General features: G+C 38.1%; 1 protein-coding gene across 1 annotated transcript in view; it reads right to left on the bottom strand.

The window, feature by feature from the left end:
• The window catches only part of CAAP1 (caspase activity and apoptosis inhibitor 1), a 57453-nt gene that overhangs the window by 15189 nt on the left and 20721 nt on the right, over positions 1–21543 (bottom strand). Inside the window, exon 5 of the mRNA XM_090275791.1 lies at positions 14841–14914. Within this exon, the coding sequence (XP_090131917.1) occupies positions 14841–14914 (74 nt within the window). The remainder of the gene's footprint in view (positions 1–14840; positions 14915–21543) is intronic.

The raw sequence follows: 21543 nt of genomic DNA, 5'->3' as shown, positions 1-21543 counted from the left end.
CTGTTAAAACTCGACTTCCGGCCAAGATGAAGGCTTAGACGGACGCACTAGGTCTCCCTCTACAACTAGAGAGGAATACAACTACTTCAAAACAAAGGATAACTAGAAATTCCAGAAAATAAAACTACACGGAAGCCCAACGTATGAAGTTATAAACCAGCGGCGCCCTTTGGGCAGGTAAGAGCGAAAGGGGGCGGTGCTGTTTGCGGTCGCACCTGGGACAGCGGCGGGGAGAACAACCCCGGCTGCAGTCGAACCCCCGGCAGCTCGCGACCCCAACGCTGGGGAGAGCAGCCACCGCATCGCCTTGAACAGTGAGGCCCAGGGGGGCGGGAGGACGGATCCCGGTCTCCTGGCGGAATAACTGTGTGAATCCATCTTGGACCCCCGCCCCCAAAGAAAGCGCCACGGGGCTGCGAAATAGGTCGCGGACAGGCACCGGTCGCTGCATTGTGACGACAAAGCACCACAGCACAGCAAGAAAGGCTGCCGAACGGCGCCGGTCGCTGGGTCATTACGACTACACAGGCACTGCCCCCTACAGCCGGCCCAAGAAAACAAAACGCATCTGTCAAAATGAGGCAGACAACTATAGAAATCCCGGTGGCACAGCTCACCAGGCAACAGATGGAGAACCTGACAGATGAACAGATAAGAAACCTGTCAGATGCTCAGTTCTGGGCCATTGTTATCAGGTGGCTTACAGAATTCACAAAAGATCTGGAAAAAGATGAGAAAGAAGCGAAAAACACTCATAACGAAAGGAACAAAACCACATATGAGACAGATGGTGAGGAAAAAAAATCCAGAGTTCATTTCAACAAACTGGAATATGGAGAAGGAACAAGCAGTAAACCAATGCAGCGAGAGGAAATGGGAAGCAACGATGAGAGGATCAGAAACCTCTGGGATAGCTATAAAAGGCCCAACATAAGAATCATTGGTTTGTCAGAGAGCGAGGAAGATGAACTAGAACTTGAAAAATTGAGTGAAAATATAATAAAGGAGAACTTCCCAGACTTGGGGAAGGAAATAGACTTACAGGTCCAGGAAGCACAGAGAGTTCCAAAAAAACTGGACCCAGGGAGAACCACTCCAAGACACATTATAATCAAAATGTCAAAAATTAAAGATAAAGAGAGAATCTTAAAAGCAGCAAGAGAGAAGAAAAGAATTATGTACAAAGGGGTCCCAATTAGACTATCAGCAGACTTCTCAAGGGAGACCCTGCAGGCAAGAAGGGACTGGCAAGAAATATTCAAAGTAATGAAAATCCAAAACCTACAACCACGAATACTCTATCCAGCGAAATTGTCATTCAGAATAGAAGGACAGAGAAAGTGTTTCCAGGACAAAATAAAACTGAAAGAGTTCATTAGATCCAAACCACTGTTATATGAGATGTTAAAGGGACTGGTTTAGAAAAAGGAGGATCAAGACAATGAAATCTAAAATGAAAACTGCATCACAAGAAACAACAGAAGCTAGGGAATTGAAACAAAGGCAAACTAAACAGGCAACGAGAGTGGAAAAAGAACTATAGGTACGGGGAACATATTGGGGGGAGGTCAACAGGGAGGGGGAATGGGGAGAGGGAGGGAGATGATATAGGAATTAAGGATCATGGTAGGAGGGAATGGAATAGACAGAGAGAGGTTGAGAAGAACTGTATGCACAACTAATGGACATGATCTAAAAGGGGGGGACAACTGGAGGGAGGGGGGCCACCGGGTGGAGGGGAGCAGAGGGAAGGGAAATTGGCACAAATGTAATATTATAATCAATAAAACACATTAAAAAAAAAAAAAAAACTGTTAAAACTCAACAATCCGGGGACTTCTGGCAAAGATCGCGACATAGGTAAACACGGCTTGTCTCCTTGCACAACCACTTCGAAATTACAACTAAAATACAGAAATTAAGTTGAATGGATGTCTCACAAGTATGGAATTAAAGAAACCGCACCCATCCAGACTGGTAGGAGGGGCAGAGACATGGAACTGGCTGGTCCCACATTCACATGTGGTGGGTAAAAATTTGGGAGGGATCTCTCAGGAGCAAGAAGTCCCAGCCCGACACCAGGCCACCCAGCCCAGGGTTCCAGTGCCAGGAAGGTAAGTCCCTCTGACTTCTCGCTGCAAAAACCAGCAAAGATTTAGTTGGAGGAAGAAACTGAAGATCCAAGCAGTTCCCCTTAAAGAACCCATGAACTCACCTACTCAGACTCACTCACCTGACCTCCAGCACCAGATTTGGAGCTTGAAAGGCACCATTTGCATACAAGGAAAAACTGAAGTGTCTGACATCAAGGTGGGACCTTGAGGGCTGTTCCCTTTCTCTCAGATAGGGAGGTGGGCAGAGGCCATTGTCCCTTTTCTAAGTCCTCCCCGCGCAGAGCCACAGAGGTGCCATATCAGAGACTCCATCAAACTGGCTAATACAGTTTGCCCCACCCTGGAAACCCCCCGGAGACTCCCTTCCACCCAACTTACAGGCCCACCCAAACTGTTAACCGTGACTTTTCGATATGAATGGTTGGTCTTGGCTCATGCTTCACACTTCCTAAACCCTACAAAACAAGTAACAGCCAGCCTCAGTGAGCCAGCAGCCTCCATACCTCTTGCAAAGTGGCCCCAGGCCTGGCTAGCAGCAGCAAGCCTAGATTCACAGCTTGGCTTCATCTGGGAATCTCCAAACCCAGCACAAGTAGCAGGTGTCTCAGTCTCAGATTGCTTTAGAGCTTAGGCAGGGTGACCTGGGCAAAACACAGGTGAGGGCTGATGTTGGCCTGCACCACCCAGGAAACTCCAGAGCCTATGCACCCAATGGACAGCTACAGACCACATCAGAGCAGCATCACCCTGCCCCTGCACAGCTGATCCTCCACAGAGGGCAGAGGTTGGTGGTCAGTGGTCACAGCCTGTCCTTGTAGTTGACTGGCCTGGGTAAATCCTTCCTATTGAACTGTTAACAGCAATCAATCAAGGCTCAACTACAAGAGAAGGGTGTACTCAGTCCACACAAACAGCACACCTTGAGTACCCAGCTTCAGTGACAAGGGAGGCTGTGCCACTGGAGCCTACAGGACACTTACTACATTGGGCCATGCTATCAAGACAGAGTCATAGCAGCTCTACCTAATAAAGAGAAACAAACACAGGGAGGCTGCCAAAATCAAGAGACAAAGAACATGGCCCAAAAGAAAGAACAGATCAAAACTCCAGAATAAGAACTAAACAAAATGGAGATAAACAATCTATCAGGTGCAGAGTTCAAAACACTAGTTATAAGGAGACTCAAGGAACTTAACGAGGAGCTCAACAGCATAAAAAAGATCCAGTCAGAAATGAAGGATACTAACTGAAATAAAGAAAAATTTACAGGGAAACAACAGTAGAGTGAATGAAGCTGAGAATCAAATCAATGATTTGAAACATAAAAAAGTAAAAAAGAACAAGAAAAGAAATCCAAAAAAACAAGGATAGTGTAAGCAGCCTTTGGGGCAACATCAAGCATCCCACAATTCGCATCACAGAGTGCCAAAAGGAGGGAAAAAAAAAAAAAAAAAAAAAAAAAACAGCAAAAAACTGGAAATCTGTTTGAAAAAATAATGAAAGAAAACTTTCCTAATTTGGTGAAGGAAATAGACATGCAAGTCCAAGAAGCACAGAGTCCCAAACGAGATGGATGCAAAGAGGACCACACCAAGATACATCATAATTAAAATGCCAAAGGTTAAAGATAAAGAGAGAATCTTAAAAGGAGCAAGAGAAAAGCAGTCAGTTGCCTACAGGAGAGTTCCCATAAGACTGTCAGCTGATTTTTCAAAAAAAACTTTCCAAGCTAGAAGGGATTGGAAGTATTTAAAGTCATGAAAAGCGGGGACTTACAGCAAAGATTGCTCTGCCCAGCAAAACAATCACTTAGAATCTAAGGCAAACAAAGAGTTTTCCAGATAAGAAAACACTAAAGGAGTTCTCATCATCATCAAACCATTATTATATGAAACGTTAAAGCAACTTATTTAAGAAGAAAATCAAAACGACGAATAAAATGGCAATAAATACTTATCAACAATTGAATTTAAAAAATAAACTAAGCAAACAAGACAAACAGAGACAAAATCATGGATATAGAGCATTTTGATGGTTGTCAGATGGGAGGGGAATATGGGGGAATGGGGGAAGTGGTGAGGGGATTTAGAAGTACAAATAGGTACTTACAGAATAGCCACGGGGAGGTAAAGTACAGTATAGGAAATGGAGTAGCCAAAGAACTTTTATACACATGACCCATGGACATGAACAATGGCGTAGGGATTGCCTAACAGAGTAGGGGGTGTGGGGTGGAGAGGTGCAAAGGGGGAAAAACTGGGACAACTGTAATAGCATAATCAATAAAATATAATTTAAAAAAGCTCAATAATTAGAAAACAAACAACCCAATTTAAAAATGGGCAAAAGATCTGAAGAGTCAAGTCACCAAATAAGATATATAGATGGCAAGTAAGCATATGAAGACAATCAACATCACATGTCATTAGGGTATTGTAAAATAAAACTAGATACCATTAAACACCTATTAGAATGGCCAAAACCCGCAACAATGAGAGCACCAAATGCTAGCAAGAATTTGGAACAGCAACTCTCGTTCACTGTTGGTGGAAATGTAAAGTGGTGTTAGCACTTGGGAAGGCAGTTCTGCAGTTTCTACAGACCTGTACTTGATATTTACCCAGAGTTGAATTTATGTCTACACAAAAGCCTGCATACAAACGATTATAGCAGCTTTATTTATGACAGTCAAAACTTAGCAGCAAGCAAGATGCCCTTTGATAGGTGAGTGGAAAAGCAAACTAGTATATCCAGACAATTGAAGATTATTCAGCAACAAAAGAAATGAGCTATCACGCCACAAAAAGACTAGATGAACCTCAAATGCACTTTGAAAAGTGAAAGAAATCAATGTAAAAAGACCACATACTATACGATTCCAGATGTAAGACATCTAGAAAAGACAGAACTAGACAGTAAAAAGATCAGTGGTTGCCAGGAGTCGGGAGGAAGGTGAGTGGGAGAGATGAATGGGCGAAAATGCACTGTATGACACTGTAATGGTGGACACATTACACAGTTATCAAAACCCCCAAAATATAAAACACAAGGAATGGCCCCTAATGTAAACAATGGATTTTAGTTAATATCAATCATACCAAATTTCCCACAATGATGCAAGATAATAATAAGGGAAACTGAGAGAAGAAGTGGTAAGTCAGTACACATGAACTCCGCATTTTCTTTACACTCATTGTTTTTGGAAACTTAAAGCTGTCTCAAAAAAAATTAAGGAATATTAATTTTTTTAAAAATTAAAGTCTGTTGTCTTAAGATCAACTTGGGTCAAGGATATGATGTGGCAACCAAAACTGCTAATTAAATCACATACTACAGTGTGGGATGTGTAAAAAGGTCAAGAACTGAGAACAATATCTAATTTCAAACCTAATATTTACTACTTTTCCTTTGATCGGTGCACTTCTATACAAGGAAGTGCTTTTCTCAATGAATTAGACAAAAGCATAATGACTGGGAAGCACAGAGGATCCAAAGGGGATCTAAACACCTGATGAAGGTTGGGAGCAGGTAATCTCTAAGGTCGCTGCCCTAAGAGTATGTCTCATCTCATAGCCTTTGAAATACATCACAAGACAAAATGTTTAAAATGGGTAGAATTTTTTAAAAAAGGAAATAAACATTTCTCTCAAAATAGTGAAATTCTTTGTAGTTTCGTTCTTGATAAAATATGCAGGGCATTATGCATCCAAAAGCCTTGCCAGTTTACTTAAAAAAAAAAAAAGGGAAGTCTCATCTCAATGCAACAGAGGGGCCTCCAAAAGATATAGAAACAGTAAGGGCTAAACTGCCATACAAAATGCAGTTTTCACCTTCTGACTTAACTAGACTCATAGAAAGAAACAAATTAAAAAGCAGGGAGGATCCACTGGGTGTCATTGTTGGTAATAACTTGTGAAAAGTTCAAAGGAATAAGAAAAGAAATGTAAATTCTTAAGTAGCGCTGATGGTTACACCACTTTTTACTCCACCAATTTCTGAATTGGACAGCATTTCCCCAAAACAAGTTTTTAAAAATCCTTTAAAGAAGTTAACTCGTCTTGAAAAGCTGCATTCTGTGAACACTTATTTGTTACAGCCAGTCAAGAAGGTAAACAAGGGTTAGGAAGAAAGAAATTAGACTCACAGTTTATCAGTGGTACACATGCTACCAACCCCAGACAGCCTTGTAACACTTTCTTTTCAGTCTTCCATAGCTTTCTAGCACTCATGCCTGCAACTTAGATATACAGAGGGAAAAGCGGCATGGAGTTCATCTGCTGATCCAGGTTTCTTCGGCAATACACACATAGTAGGCATAGAAAACTCTTGGCCTATAAATGCTGCTTGATTAACTGATAATCTTTATTCTCTCTTCCTCTGCAAAGCAATAAAAGTCTCTGATGGCATTTTTCTCATTATCTTTTTAATTTTTATAATTGTTTTTATATTTTCAGGTATGGCTGTGAAGTTCTGTTCAGCAAAACTCAACATCTTTTGAACTGCAAAAAATTCAACAAATTCATTTCTTTTTATTCTAGTTCTTTCACTTACCCAGCTTTGCCTTCCCTAGTGCAGTACTCCCTTAACACAGAAACAAAAGCAACAAGAACTAAAATTAATTGGGTTTTTCCATTTAACCTTCACCTTAAGGATTCAAATGGTTTCATATAGCTTTACATTGAATACATCTGCTAAACGATGGCAAAAATCTCATATCATATTCAACTTTTTAGAATTAATAAATGAATAAGCTATGAACTTTATCAATTCTTTATGATAGCCTAAGAGAGTGGTATCAACTTTATATAAATAAACCTACCAAGTGAAAACATTTTAAAGTACTGCCACACTATATTATTTACTTATACATCAATATGTACTATTACAACCATATATATGTAATCAGAAATTTAAACAAAGATTTAAATACGTAAGTTTATATATACTTATTTACTTTATAGGTTCTGGTGTTTTCTTTCTTCATTCTCTGGGAATGTGTATAATCATACTTTGGTGACTAGTGCTCTGAAAGACTGAAAGAAGCCCAAGAAAATATTCTAAACTTTCATCACATAGTTTAGCTATTAGAAACGTTTCCCCCCTATTAAACTCTACCTTTCAATTTCTTGAAGCTCTTGTCAAGAAGATAATTCTCAAAGGTAATTCACTAACTTGTGAACTAGAAGGTCAAACTATAACTGCATAAGGCAACATTATAAAAAAAAAAAAGATGTCAAATTATATATAATGCTGTACATCTGAAACTTACAGAAGACTTCCGGCCATGATAGAGGCATAGACAGACACACTACGTCTCCTCCACAACTAAGAAGGAATACAACGACCTCAAAACTGGAAACAATCAGAAGTTCCAGAAACTCAAACTCCATGGAAGTCCAACACAGATATAAAGAAGAAATACTCATCCAGACAGGTAGGAGGGGCGGAGCTGGAGTGGAGAGGATGCAGTGTGGTGGTGGCAGCACTGGCAGGCTGGCAGAAAGTGCAATCACACGTTCTAAAGTCAGGAGGGACATCTGGGGATTGTTCCCAGCTTCTCACTGGCCCTCGCAGCTCATGGTCCCAGCACCGGGGAAAATCAAGCCTCATTGCTTCTGATTGTGCAGACCAGTGGGAGTTGGGGTGGAGGCAGAAACTGCCTGTCTTGGCATAGTCCGCTTGTTTAAAGGGCCCCCATGGTCCTAGAACGTTCGCAAACCCACTCATTTTGGGAACGACGGCCAGGGCAGCAACTAGAGGGGCACCAGTCTGGTGTGGAAATGAGACAGGTGCCTAGAAAGGGGCGAGTGCTGGGCAGGTGGCATTGTTCCCTTTCAGATCCCTCCCCCACATACAGCGCCAAAATGTGGTGAGACCAGTCGCCCTGTACTGACAAATCCCTAAGGCTCCGCCCCTTACAACATAACAGGAGCAATAGCTCTACCTGGGACAGGGAGGCAAACAAACACAGGAGCCTGTCAGAATGAGGAGACAGAGAAATATGGTCAAAAATGGGAAATGGATCAAGGTTCCAGTGGGAGAACTAAGTGACGAGGAGATAGGCAACCTAACAGATGAGGAGATAGACAACCTAACAGATGCAGAATTCAAAACACTGGTAATAAAGATGCTCACAGGCTTGACAGATATGCTTGAGTACGGCAAATGCATAAGAGAAGAAGTGAAGGCTATGCTAAGTGAAACGAAGGAAAAGCCACACAGAACCAATGGTAAAGGGAAGGAAATAGGGGTTCAAATCAATGATTTGGAACATAAGGAAGAAAAAAACAATCAACCAGTGCAGAATGAGAAAGTAAGAATTGAAAAAAATGAGGAAAACTTACCAAATTTTGCGAAGGAGATGGACATACAGGTCCAAGAAGCACAGAGGGTCCTGGGTGAGCTGGACCCAGAGGTGACCTCACCAGGATGCATAATGATTGAGATGCCAAAGGTGAAAGATAAAGGGAGAGTCCTGGGGGCAGCAAGAAAGAGGCGGAGAGTTGCCTACAGGGGGGTGCCTATAGGACTATCAGCTGATTTCTCAGAGGACACTTTGCAGGCAGGAAGGGACTGGCAAACAGTATTCAATGTGATGAAAGGCAACCTGCAACCAGGATTACTCTATCCAGCAAAGCTATCATTTGGAATGGAAGGGCAGATGAAGTGCTTCCCAGACCCTAAAGGAGAAGCTAAAGAAGTTCATCATCACCAAGCCATTATTATATGAAATGTCAAAGGGACTTACCTAAGAAAAAGAAGATCGAAATTATGAACACTAAAATGACAACAAACTCACAACTATCAACAACTGAATCTAAAAAATAAAAACAAAATCCCAACTAAGCAAACCAGAATAGGAACAGAATCATAGGCATGGGGATCATTTGGAGGGTTATCAGCTGGGAGTGAGGAGTGGGAGAAATGGGGATATGGTGCAGGGATTCAGAAGCATCATTGGTTCATACAAAATAGACAGGGGGACGTTAAGAATAATATAGGAAAGGGTGAAGCCAAAGATCTTATATGCACGACCCATTGACAAACTAAGTGGGGTGGGATTGCTGGAGGGAAGGGGGATACTGGGCGGAGGGGAGTAAAGGGAAAAAAACTGGAACTACTGTAACAACATAATCAAGTATACTTTAAAAAAAAAAAAAAGGAAACTTATATAATGTCAAAAACCAATTTTCAACCAGTGTGTTGCAAGAATTTTTAAAACATGCAACATGACTATTTAGTCAGAGGCACTGACCTCTTTGCCCTTAGAATGTCAAATAAAAAAATTGACAACAGCTAACACAACAACCATCCGGTGTGAATAAAAATAATACCTAATTTTTTGGCACATCTGGTGTGCTGCAGAATTTTAGTAATTAGTTCATGTGTGTCATGAGATGAAAAAGGTTGAAAATCGCTGTTTAAAACCAATGCTATCTCAATAGAAAAGAAAAAGTGGCAGCATTTGAGCCTAACCACAGCAAGACTCTGCCTGAGAAAGCTAATGTAAAAGATTCAGAGTAAAATGTAGTAAATTTCTTATTGATTTTGATCATTTTATATGCCATATGGTTACGTACTTGTTTTTATGATTAAATTCAAATGTTCCTTTCAAGGAAACATCATACGGCTTAAAGACTAAATCAAGTATCTTTTCCTCTAATAGCAATTAAAAAAAAAAGTAGTGATATAAAAAATTGTATATTTGATTCTGATCCCACTAAACAATCTAACAAAACAGTTATTAGGCACTCTTCGCAAGTGAAGACACTGTACTAGGCACTGGTATTTACAAAATCTGACAGCTAGAAAGGAACTTCAAGATCAAGGCCAAACAGCCAAACCTTGCTTGAATCAGCTCTACAACAGTGCCACCAAGTGGTCGTTTATGTAATGTGTTCAAACACTTCCAGCAATCGTCGGCAGCCGTCCGTCTCGAGAGACGATGGTGTAGCTTCTTAAGTGTCTATCTGCACCGCCGAGAATGGCTGTGCAGTCCGACTCGGGAGTGACACGGTATCTGTCTCCTCCCGTGTTGAATCGACATCATGCGATGACGCTGGAGTGTCCTCTCCAGTGGAGCTGAAGCTACAGAGCCTGGGCAGGGTGATATGGAGGGTCTGCTGTTGCCCATGCAGCAGACCCCCCCTCTCTTCGCAGCTGAAGGGTCCAAGGGAAAGACGGAGTCAATACAGCTTGGCTTCAGGTGCGCCGCAGGAGTTGCCGGTGTTGACTACAACGTCAAACCGCCTCAGGGACTCCGGCTCCGGATTTTCTGTCGGGGTTTACTCCCTTAGCCTTTCCCCTGAAGAGGTATGCCGCAAGGCAGCGGAGGTTTTTTGGAGTCAGAGTTTTCCTTCTCTGATGTGCCCTGACTGGAAGATCGAACCAGCGACACGTAGCTCGCAGGCCGACGCTCAATCCACTGAGCCAAACCAGCCAGGGGAAACTTCCAGCAATAGGAACGTACTATTTCAGAAAGCAGCCCACTCATTCTCTGCATTTTCAGTTACCTGTGATTATTTGAAATACATAGTCAAATAATTTTATCTGCTGGTCCTATTTTTTATTCTCGAAGACAGTGCAAAACAAACCTAATGACTCTTCCATTTGACAGCCCTTCAGATATTTTCAAGAGACCTCAACTTTTATCTTCATCCTAAATACCCACATTTAACTTACGTTATTTCTCATTTACAGTTAAAAAAATAATTTATCCTAACAACTTCCAAGAAGAAATGCAAACACAAGAGAGCTTAATTCTTGAAGTTACAAAGGAGAATAATTTTCAAAATTAAACAAAGTTGTAAACTTTTAAGCAACAATTTAAATACAGACCATTATTTTAATATTATTGAATGTCTTAAGCAAATTTATTTATAGATGTATAGAAAAACTCATTAGCATTAGTAGAGATATGATATTTAAAAAATTTTTTTAATAAATTTAATATACCTTTGACAAACAGCAGTTTTCAACTGGTAAACTATAGACAAATAAGTAATTTAAAAAATTTATAAAAACCATTATTTTAAATGAATAGCTATCATCAATAAATCAACAAACAACAAGTGCTGGCAAGCATGTAGAGAAAGGGGAACCCTTCTGTAATGTTGGTGGGAATGCAGACTGGTGTAGTCACTGTGGGAAGCAGTATGACAATACCTTAAAAAATTAAATATGAATCTGCCTTTTGACCCAGTGATTCCACTTCTGGGTATATACCCAAGGAAACCCAAAATACTAATTCAAAAGAACATAAGCACCCCTCAGTTCACTGCAGTACTATTTACAATTGCCAAGATGTGGAAGTAGCCCAAGTGTCCATCAATAGATGAATGAATAAGACAACTATGGGACATTTACACAATGGAATACTACTCTGCCATAAAAAAGAAGAAAATTTTACCCTTTGTGATATCACGGATGGACCTGGAAAACATGCTAAGTGAGATAAGCCAGTCAGAGAAAGACAAACACCATAAGATTTCACTCATATGTGGGATCTAGTGAACAAACTGCACTAACAAGCAAAACAGAGACAGACTCATAGATACAGAGCAGGTTGACATATGGGAGGGGGGATAAATGAGTAAAGGAATGAAGCAAAAAGGAAAAAGGACTCATGGACACAGACAATGTGTGTGGGGGGTATAAGGGCAATAAACTGTAATGGAAAACATACAATTAAAAAAAAGAAATAAAAGAAATAAAAATTGAGCTAAATCTTTTCAATAATACAAGCCTTCAAATAATCTAGAAATTAGCATAAGATCTCAGGCTTGAACATGTGCATGTGCACACAAGTACAGCTGTGCTAAAGATAAAGAGGAAAACTATACCTGGTACTTCTACAACTGACCTCTAGGTAAAAATGAACAAGTCAGGAAAAGAAGCCCAAGAGAAAAATTTTGGTTTTACTACAGTACCAACCATCCAGTAGTTTATATTTACATTTAAATGTTTGCACAATGAAGGTAAATCTTCAGGTATTAATCCATTATTAAAATATGATAGAAGTGAGTATACAATCTGATACTCACCTTCAGCACAACCAGTTTAATAAATGCTATTTCCTATCAACAAGACAAATGAAACCAGTACTAAACCAAGAAATGCCAATTTCAATTTAACTAACTCATAGTTAATATTTATCAATATCTGAGTATTTTAGAAGCTAGAAAAACTGAAAATGTAATTTAAATAACCTGTCAGCATCATACACATTAATAGGTCATAGAGTAAGGTCTGTTTTATTCTGAAAGAGCAAGGAGAAAATTCAATGCTACTTTATCTTTTGGTCTACTGAACAAAGTGTTACTTTTCTAAGCAAGCTTCAGTGAATTTTCTTAAATGACCAAGCCATTAAATGACAATGCATTCACAAGGAGCATTATATTGTTTTTATTGAGCTCACTGTGAGCAAGAATAGCTTGCTACGCAAAAAAAAAAGAGAAAATATTAAATCAATTTCAAGTTTTGCATATTAAAAATAAGCTATATTTATTCATTTAGAAAAAAGGCAGTAATCTCTTTTTGAGTTTTTTAGATTTTATTTATTTTTTTTTAGAAAGAGGGAGGGAGGGAGACAGAGAGGAAGGGAAACATTGATGTGCAAGAGATACATCAAAGTAAGTTGCCTCTTACATGCCCCCAACTGGGGACCTGGAGCACAACCCAGGCATGTGTTCTGACTGGGAATCAAACTGGCGACCTTTTGGTTTGCAGGCTGGCACTCAGTCCACTGAGCCACACCAGCCAGGGAAAAAGGCAATAATCTTCATTGAGCCTACCAGAATTTCTATTTCCAAACAAGTTACTTGCTATCTGGTTCAGATTTCAGCTTTATAAATATTTATCTGGAACATGTTCTACAGAATTGTATCATCTAGGTAATTTATGTTTATCCTGATACGCAATAAAACATTTTATATTTTAACGATTTTTATAGACATTTTTCTAAAAGACTACTTATTTCCCTGCTTTCTTAAAAAAAAAAAAGTTGAAACTCAATTTAACTATTTTCTACAGATTTAGTCACAATAAGAACTGTACTGCACAATGGTACTGCTGTGCTTTGATCTTACGTTTTCTCACTTCTGCTTACTGTCACTTATTGATGGCAGTGTGTTCTTGACAGTTCTGATGCCTATGTGAGAACCTAAGAGTGGTCTATAAAACTTCCTATGTATAAAAGCTTTGTGATATCTGGCTACTCTTGACTCCTTTTTCTCTTCCTCTTTGCCTCCATGGTGAGTTTTCAAATAACTTAAGCTACCATAAGAAAAATCAAAGCAAAACAGGCTCTTGACACTGGGAAGGGAGTTCTTCAGAGCTCCAGGTGCCTGAACATGGGAACAGAGGAACATCTTCCCTTAGAAGGCAGCACTGGATACTTTGTACAACGAGGTCTCCATTCCTTTTTCCCTACGAACTGAAATCAGCCTGCCCATTCTAGCTTTCTTCTATCCTTTACATTAACATTCTTCTCGCTACAGATGTTCTAGAAGTGTAACCTCCACACTGCCTGCTCATTTCATGCAAAGAACAGAAGCAAAGGCAGAAAAACAGCAGTGTTGTCCAATGATACATACGCATGACACAAGAGCAATAAGACTATGACTACATTTTATAAAAATGATGTGTACTTAGTATTATATATAATGACAAATAAATGTAAATGAAAACTACGAATCAGAGTTTATGTCCATATAGAATCCTCTGAAGTATTAAGAATACAAAGGTACAATTTTGTCTGGCTACTTAAGAGGTTAACAAAAAAGGACTTATGAAATCATTGTATTCTCAAGACCATCAGAAATATTTATAAACCCAATAGTACATAAATTAGAATTACAGAATATCTAGACTTTGTTCTCTCTATATATAAATTGGACGAAGCACAAAATTAATTATTTAATTTTTTTTCACTTTGTTAATTAAGCATTACTAACACAGACCATAGTTTAAAAAAAAAAAAATGCTGCCTAAATAAACTGATAATCTGCTTCTTTCTACCAAATAAGTTTCCATAACTCAAGTTTTAGAGAAACTATTCTAAATTATGAGAGATTAACTGTTTATATAATAAATAATCCTCTTGGCTGCAACAGGTTATCACTTCTCTGTAGTAATTTTAGCAAGAAAAAGGAAAAATGTGTTTCTTGAGTAACTAATGAAAATTTATTTTACTATCAACTTTTCCAGCTAGGATGAAAAGAAACATACAATTAAAAATATACACCTAAAAAGTATGCCCTATTGATCCACTTGGCTTGAATAAATCACGAACTGCCACTTCTGGTACCTGGTAATGTCAAAAACTACTGATTTATAGAAAACAAAACATAAGTAAGTAAACAAGGACAAAATATCTCTGCAAAAGAAAAAAAGAAAGTTATCCCATAAGACTTTTTTTCAACATACAACCCAATGCTACCCACTTAACATATCTCTAATATCTTAGAGCTAAGGATATATAATAAAGATTCCAGATTATAACTATTTAAGATGACTTTCCTGGTGGCACCTGTAACCATACATCTCTAAGGCAGAGCTACTCCAGTGGCTAAAGGACTCATGAAATGAAGAATGTACCCTTTACTCTTTTGATCTTGGATCAAACACACTTTTCTTCCTCCTATCTGTAAAATGCAGGTAAGTTGAAACACTGTGAAAACTTATTATTGGTAAATGTAATATAAAAATTAAGTGCTTGATTCATACCTTGTTTTAATTCCAAACCTTCAGGTTGCTTGTTCTCTCTCAGGGATGAAGTAGAATCTATACAGATGTCTTGTCTGAGGAATAAAGATAAAAACAATTTTTAAAACTACGTTCTATCAAATACTATTTACAGCTCCATATCCAAGAATTAAGTTAGACACTTGGTAAGACACACTTAGTTCTTCTAAGCCCCCAGGGTACCATTTAGTGCACTCTGGAAACTCAGAAACATGTATATGAGTGTGAAGAACAGCATCTATAAACTACTACCAATCTGAAGAGTATACTTCTTTGTAAAATCAAGGGGCAGGACTGAAAGGAATAGGGAGGCAATTTTTTTCTCCCTTTCAATATCCTTCGTGGTAGCTAATGGGAAAAGTAAGTCACAGATAAATCCAACAATTTTTCAAGGTCAACTGTTAAATTTAACGAGCACTTTGCAAATTATTTTATATTCATCTAATTTTGTATCTCAAATGCTTTGATGTCTACAGTACACGGGAAATACATATTTTATATGTGATATACATATAAAATCAAAGTAAATAGATTAAGTGCAAGATCATGCCCTAAAAAATGTTTTGATTTACCATGTTCTTTAACAGAGCTGCAAACTAAACTAATGTTCTTTCTTAGAGGGCATTATACCATCTTAATATTCATGCTAGAAATAGTTTTCACCAAAAGTCAACTTAATTAATTTCAATTATTCAAAATGGTTACTTTCTTTAAAATAAATATCCACTACCTTCTGAGAATTTTTATACATATACATCCTAAAATTAACATACTAAGAGTATTTAGGAAATTTTTTCACTCACAAAACTATTTATTTAAGATTTTATTTAGTTTTAGAGAGAGGGGAAGAGAGGGCGGAAGAGGGGTAGAGAAACATTGTGTGCAAGAGAAACACTGATTGGTTGCCTATCTCATGTGCCCCAACCACCAGGGACTGGGCCTGCAACTCAGGCATATATGCACTGGGGAGGAATCAAACAGGTGACCTTTTGCTTTGTGGGATGACGATCAACCTACTGAGCCATTCCGGTTAGGGGGTCACAGAACTATTTCTATCCACTTAATAACAATTCCTTAAATAACCAAAGATAAAGACATTATCATTTTGTTGAGAAGTGTACAATATTATAGCCAGTCAACATATTTGGAACTTACATGTTTTTTCTATATTAAAACTCTACTGAATATAAGCATGACCTCAAATAGAGACTACAAAATAATCTCAATTTGGTATTAATTATAAGAGATTTATAATTGAGATAGTTTTGTATTGTGTATTCCTTTCTGTCTAATGTCACCTGCTCAGATTTTTTTCTTTCACCAGAATGACCCTAACGAGGATATCAACAATTCTCCTTGGCAACCCAGGGCAGAGTGAATTACAATATACTACATCAAGAGCTTTCCAACAAATAAAGTTCAAATGTGTTACCTTAAGCCTTACAATCAAATTAGATTTTAACCTACTTGGTAGTATTAATCTAACTATCTTCCTTTAAGAGAAAATGTTTGTTCTTGCACATCCTCAATGGACATTGAATTCTTCTTCTAAACATATACAACTAAATTTACAAAAAACGATTTGAACAAAAATACAATGTAACAGTACCATTAAAAAAAAAAAGACCATGAGCATATGAAATACCCTAAGAAGGACACATCATCCATCCCATATTCTAGTGAGAATGTATAACCTATGTCATGAGGAACCCCAAATAGAAGTAAGTCGTCGTCGTCGGCAGCCGTCCGTCTCAAGAGATGATGGTGTAGCTTCTTAAGAGTCTATCTGCACCAACGAGAATGGCTGTGCAGTCCGACTCGGGAGTGACACGGTATCTGTCTCCTCCCGTGTTGAGTCGACATCTTGCGATGAGGCTGGAGTGTCCTCTCCAGTGAAGCTGAAGCTACAGAGCCTGGGCAGGGTGATATGGAGGGTCTGCTGTTGCCCATGCAGCAGACCCCCCCTCTCTTCGCAGCTGAAGGGTCCAAGGGAAAGACGGAGTCAATACAGCTTGGCTTCAGGTGCGCCGCAGGAGTTGCCGGTGTTGACTACAACGTCAAACCGCCTTAGGGACTCCGGCTCCGGATTTTCTGTCGGGGTTTACTCCCTTAGCCTTTCCCCTGAAGAGGTATGCCGCAAGGCAGCGGAGGTTTTTTGGAGTCAGAGTTTTCCTTCTCTGAAATAGAAATAAGTAACGTTCTATTAAAAGGAGAGAGGGAGTCAAATGTCCATGTTATAAAAGACAAAGAGAGGCTGTGGAAATATTCCACGATAAAGGAGCCAAAACAATTAAATGTTATATTTGACCTGATACTACTTATTTGGAGGGGGGAAAACACTGTACGACTTTACTGAGTCATATGACACAACAAAATACCAATGGTAGATTGGATAAAAGTACTGTATCAATGTTAAATTTCTGAAGTTACACTTCATTGTGGTTATATAAAATAGAATATCGCTATGCTTAGGAAAATCACAATGTATTAATTAGTGGTAAAGTGTCTTGACATATGTAACTTAGTCTCAAATGTTTCAGAAAACACATAAAGAGGCGTGCAAATGGGATAAAATATTAATGATAGGTAAATCTAGATAAAGAATATGGAAATTTCTTGTACTACTCTTATTCTTGTGACATTTTAATAAGACAAATTACTTCCAAACAAAAATCTTTAATAATAATGTAGTAAAATGCATTATTTTATTTTCTCTGGCAAAACCCCTTGGATTTCTTCAAATAAAACTGGATTCCTCTACAAAAACTATTTGTTTTCATAAAAAATTATTTTAGTGCCCAAAGTAAACTTTTATAATGTTCTGTTTTATGTTAAATTGGGTTTTATCAGACTGCTGAAGTCATCAACAGAACTTTATTGTATGTAGGTGTAGTACACCACCTTGTGTCTGAAAAGTGAAAAAGTAGATAGTTTTATATCAGTATTATCTGAAGTTGAAAAAAAATTCAGAAAATAGTTAGAAATTTAAAAATCTAGCTGATTTTTCCAAGATGTAGACTTTTAAACTAAAATAATCACATACTATATCCTGAGTTCTCTAACACAATTTAAAGATCTTCACCAAAGAGCATGAAAGGCAAGATAGATATATATATCTGTCCAGAAGGTACCCTACCATTTAATAGGAAAAATACATTTATTGAAGAAGATATAGTATACAAGAAACATTGTATATAGGACAATGATACCTCAGCCCCCTTCAAAGTAGGCACCCTGGGACCTCACACAGTTCTCTCAATCACCATCAGCTGCCCCGTCATATTTTCCTGAATCTCATCTAGGGTCTAAAATTTCTTCCCATTCAAAGGTGATTTTCATTTTGGGAAAAGCCAGAAGTTGCAGGGTACCAAATATGGGCTACAGGCTCAGTCACCTAGGTGATCTGCTGTTTCCCCCAGAAATTCTGCAGAGGTATGATGCATGAGTGGGTGCACTGTCATGATGAAGCTGCCAATCACCAGCTGCTCACAGCTGTTGCCTTCTGATTCATCTGTATAGGTTCCACAGAGGAACATTCAAGCTTAAAGCAAAATTTGATTCGTTGCCCAGTCATTTCGAATGCAACGGCCACACAGTACAGATGCTCACAATGGCATCTATGGCCCCCACTAAATAGTACAGTGAAGTCATCATTGTTCATGCATGCATATTCTAGTCCACTCTCCTTGGCTGCCAGGTTACATGGATGTCATGCAAATCATTCTCATTATATGAAAGGACATGTCTTAAAGTATAAGAAGATTACATGTACAATATGAAGTCTTTTTATTTCTAGTTTTATGGAAATTAAATAAAAATTACCCCCACTTGATATGACAAATTAGGTGTCAGTGTTAGGAAAACTAAAAAAAATATATATATTTAAATAATATTTAAATATTTATATTAAACAGTTGAAAACTACATAATAATTTTATAACAACTGGGAAGAGAGAAGAAAGAGAGAGAAAGGGGGAAGGAGGGAACACTGCCTAATCTGGTTTGGATTAAGAAACTTGCAATGGTTTTTGTACTTCTTCCATTAAGAAAAACACTCAATTTTTATTTTTCTAATTCCCTTCTCCTATATACAATGCTCATTTTTAAAGCAGCTTAATTCACAATCTTGGCCTTGAATTATAAGTGAATCCAATACCTATCTCCATCAGTCCAAATTTCTTTCTTTTACCTGAAACACAGTTCTGCTCTCAATCCTTTCTACTACTCGATGAATTTGTTTTTTAAATCAGAGTAATACACTGGGGAGATCTGCAGATCTTAAGAACAACCACACGTGTGAATTACTAAAGTCTAAAATGTATTTCTAAACAGAAAAAGAAAGTCAATTTCTTGTCTAATTGAAAAATGCTGGGAAGATAGCTCAACACAAAGATTAAAAAAAAGAGGACCGAACCAGCCAGATTCTTCCCATTTTACAATAGCTGGTCAGCTGAAAGAACAGGTTAACTGGCATAACAAAAGATATAAATTGATTATATTCACTCTCCTGGGAGTAAAAATGGAGGCTGAATGAAGCCAGCCTATCATCCTATGAGCTTTCCACTATTAAAAATAAGAGACAGAGGAAAATATTAGAGTAGCCAAAATAATTCTGAAAAAGAACAACAAAGTTGAAGGATGCACACTAATAAATTTCAAGACTATAAAATTACTGTAATATTGGAGAAATAAACATAAATTAATGGAACAGAATAAAGTTCAGAAACAGACACACACATAAATGGGCAACAGTTTTTGAACAAAGTCGCAAAGGCAATTCAATGGAATTGAACAAATGATGCTGGTGTAACTGGATATCCATATGGATATAATTTTCAATCCACACCTTGAACCATAAACAAATATTAATTCAAAATAATCACAGCACTGGTCAGTGTGGCTCAGTTGGTTGGAGCATCGTCCAGACACCAAAAAGGAGCAGGTTCAATTCCTGGTCAGGGCACGTACCTAGTTTGCAGTTTTGATTCCCAGTCAGGACATGCACGGGAGGCAAGAAACCAACTGATGTTTTCTCTCTCCCATTGATGCCTCTCTCTCTCTTTCATTCTCTCTCCCCCTTCCTGTCTCTCTCTAAAAATCAGTGGACATATCCTTGGGTGAGGATTAAAAAACAAATTAAAGTAAGTAAAAAATCACAGACCTAAAAAATGTAAACAAACTTCTAGAAGAAAAAAAAAATCTTTGTGACCTTGGGTTAAGCAAAGATTCCACCAAAAACATGATTTATAATAAAAAATAACTGATGTTATATTTCACCCCAAATTTAAAACATCTGCTCTTCTAAAGAGATGTTGAGAAAATAAAACATAAAATCACAGACTGGGAAACAAAATATGTGTAAGTGACATGTCTGATAAAGGATTTGTATCCAGAATACATAAAGAACTCCCAAATCACAATAATAAAACAAAGAACCCAATTTTCAAAATTTGTTGAAAAATTAACAGTCACTTAACCAAAGAAAACATACAGATAGCAAAAAACCACAGTTCTTGTGTGGCTCCAGTGGGTTAGATGTCGTCCTGTGAATCGAAAGGTGACAGGTCGTATTCCCAGTCAGGGCACATGCCTGCGTTGTAGGCCAGGTCCCCCATTGTGGGCGTGCAAGAAGCAACCAATCAATGTTTCTCTTGCACATAGATGTTTCTTTCCCTATCTTTCTTCCTTCCTTCCCCCTCTCTTAAAAAAAAATCAATAATGCTCAATATCATTAGTTATTAAGAAAAAGCAAATTATATCCAGAACAACGTAACTATTAGAATAGTTAAATCAAAACAACTGACAAACAGAACTCTCATACGTAGGATCAGAGAGCATGCAGACATGACCCAGCACTCTCATTCTTAGGTATCTGGGCAAGGAAAATAGAAAACTTACGTTCCTTCAAAAACTTCTATGTGAATATTTATAGTGGCTTTATTTGAAATTACCTGAAACTGTATACAACTCAAATGTCTTTCATTAGTTTTCTATTGCTGCCATAACAAATTACCACAAACTTGGTAGTTCAAAACAACATAAATGTATTATATTATAGTTCTGTAAGTCATAAGTCTGGTATGGGTCTCAACAGACTAAAAACAAAGTGTCTGTAGGCTGCAGTTCTTTCTGGAGGCTCTGGAGGAGAATACACTTACTGATCATTTTGTAGGTTGGCAGAATTAAGTTCCTTGAGGTTGTAAGACCAACATCCTTGTTTTTTTTCCTGAATGTAAACTGAGAAGCATTCCTTTTCATGTTACATTTCTCTGACCTACTCTTGTCTTCCTCTTCCAAGTTTAAGAACTCAATGATTATACTGGGATAACTTGGATTACCCAGGATAATCTTCACATCTCAAAGTCCTTAACCTTAACAAAATCTTCAAAACTCCTTTTGTTACATAAAGCAACAGATTCTTGGTTTCTAAAGATTAGAGGGTAAACATCTTTGGAGGGTCATTACAGTAGTCCCTCTCTGTATCGCAGTTCACTTATCATGGCACACTGTATCATGGGATTTTTAAAAATATTATCTTTAATTATTTATCGCGGATTTTTCGCTATATCCAGGGATTTTGCAGTACTATATACGTATGTTGTTAAAGTTACGTAGGTTTAAGTGTAGAATATATTTAAGAACATAAGTAGTGTTTATAAAAATGTGGAAAAGGTTAATAAGGGAG

The sequence above is a fragment of the Furipterus horrens genome, unplaced genomic scaffold (genome assembly GCF_987537825.1).
Source record: "Furipterus horrens unplaced genomic scaffold, mFurHor1.1.pri manual_scaffold_4, whole genome shotgun sequence".
NCBI lineage: Eukaryota > Metazoa > Chordata > Mammalia > Chiroptera > Furipteridae > Furipterus > Furipterus horrens.
This window is presented reverse-complemented; position numbering and strand designations above follow the sequence as displayed.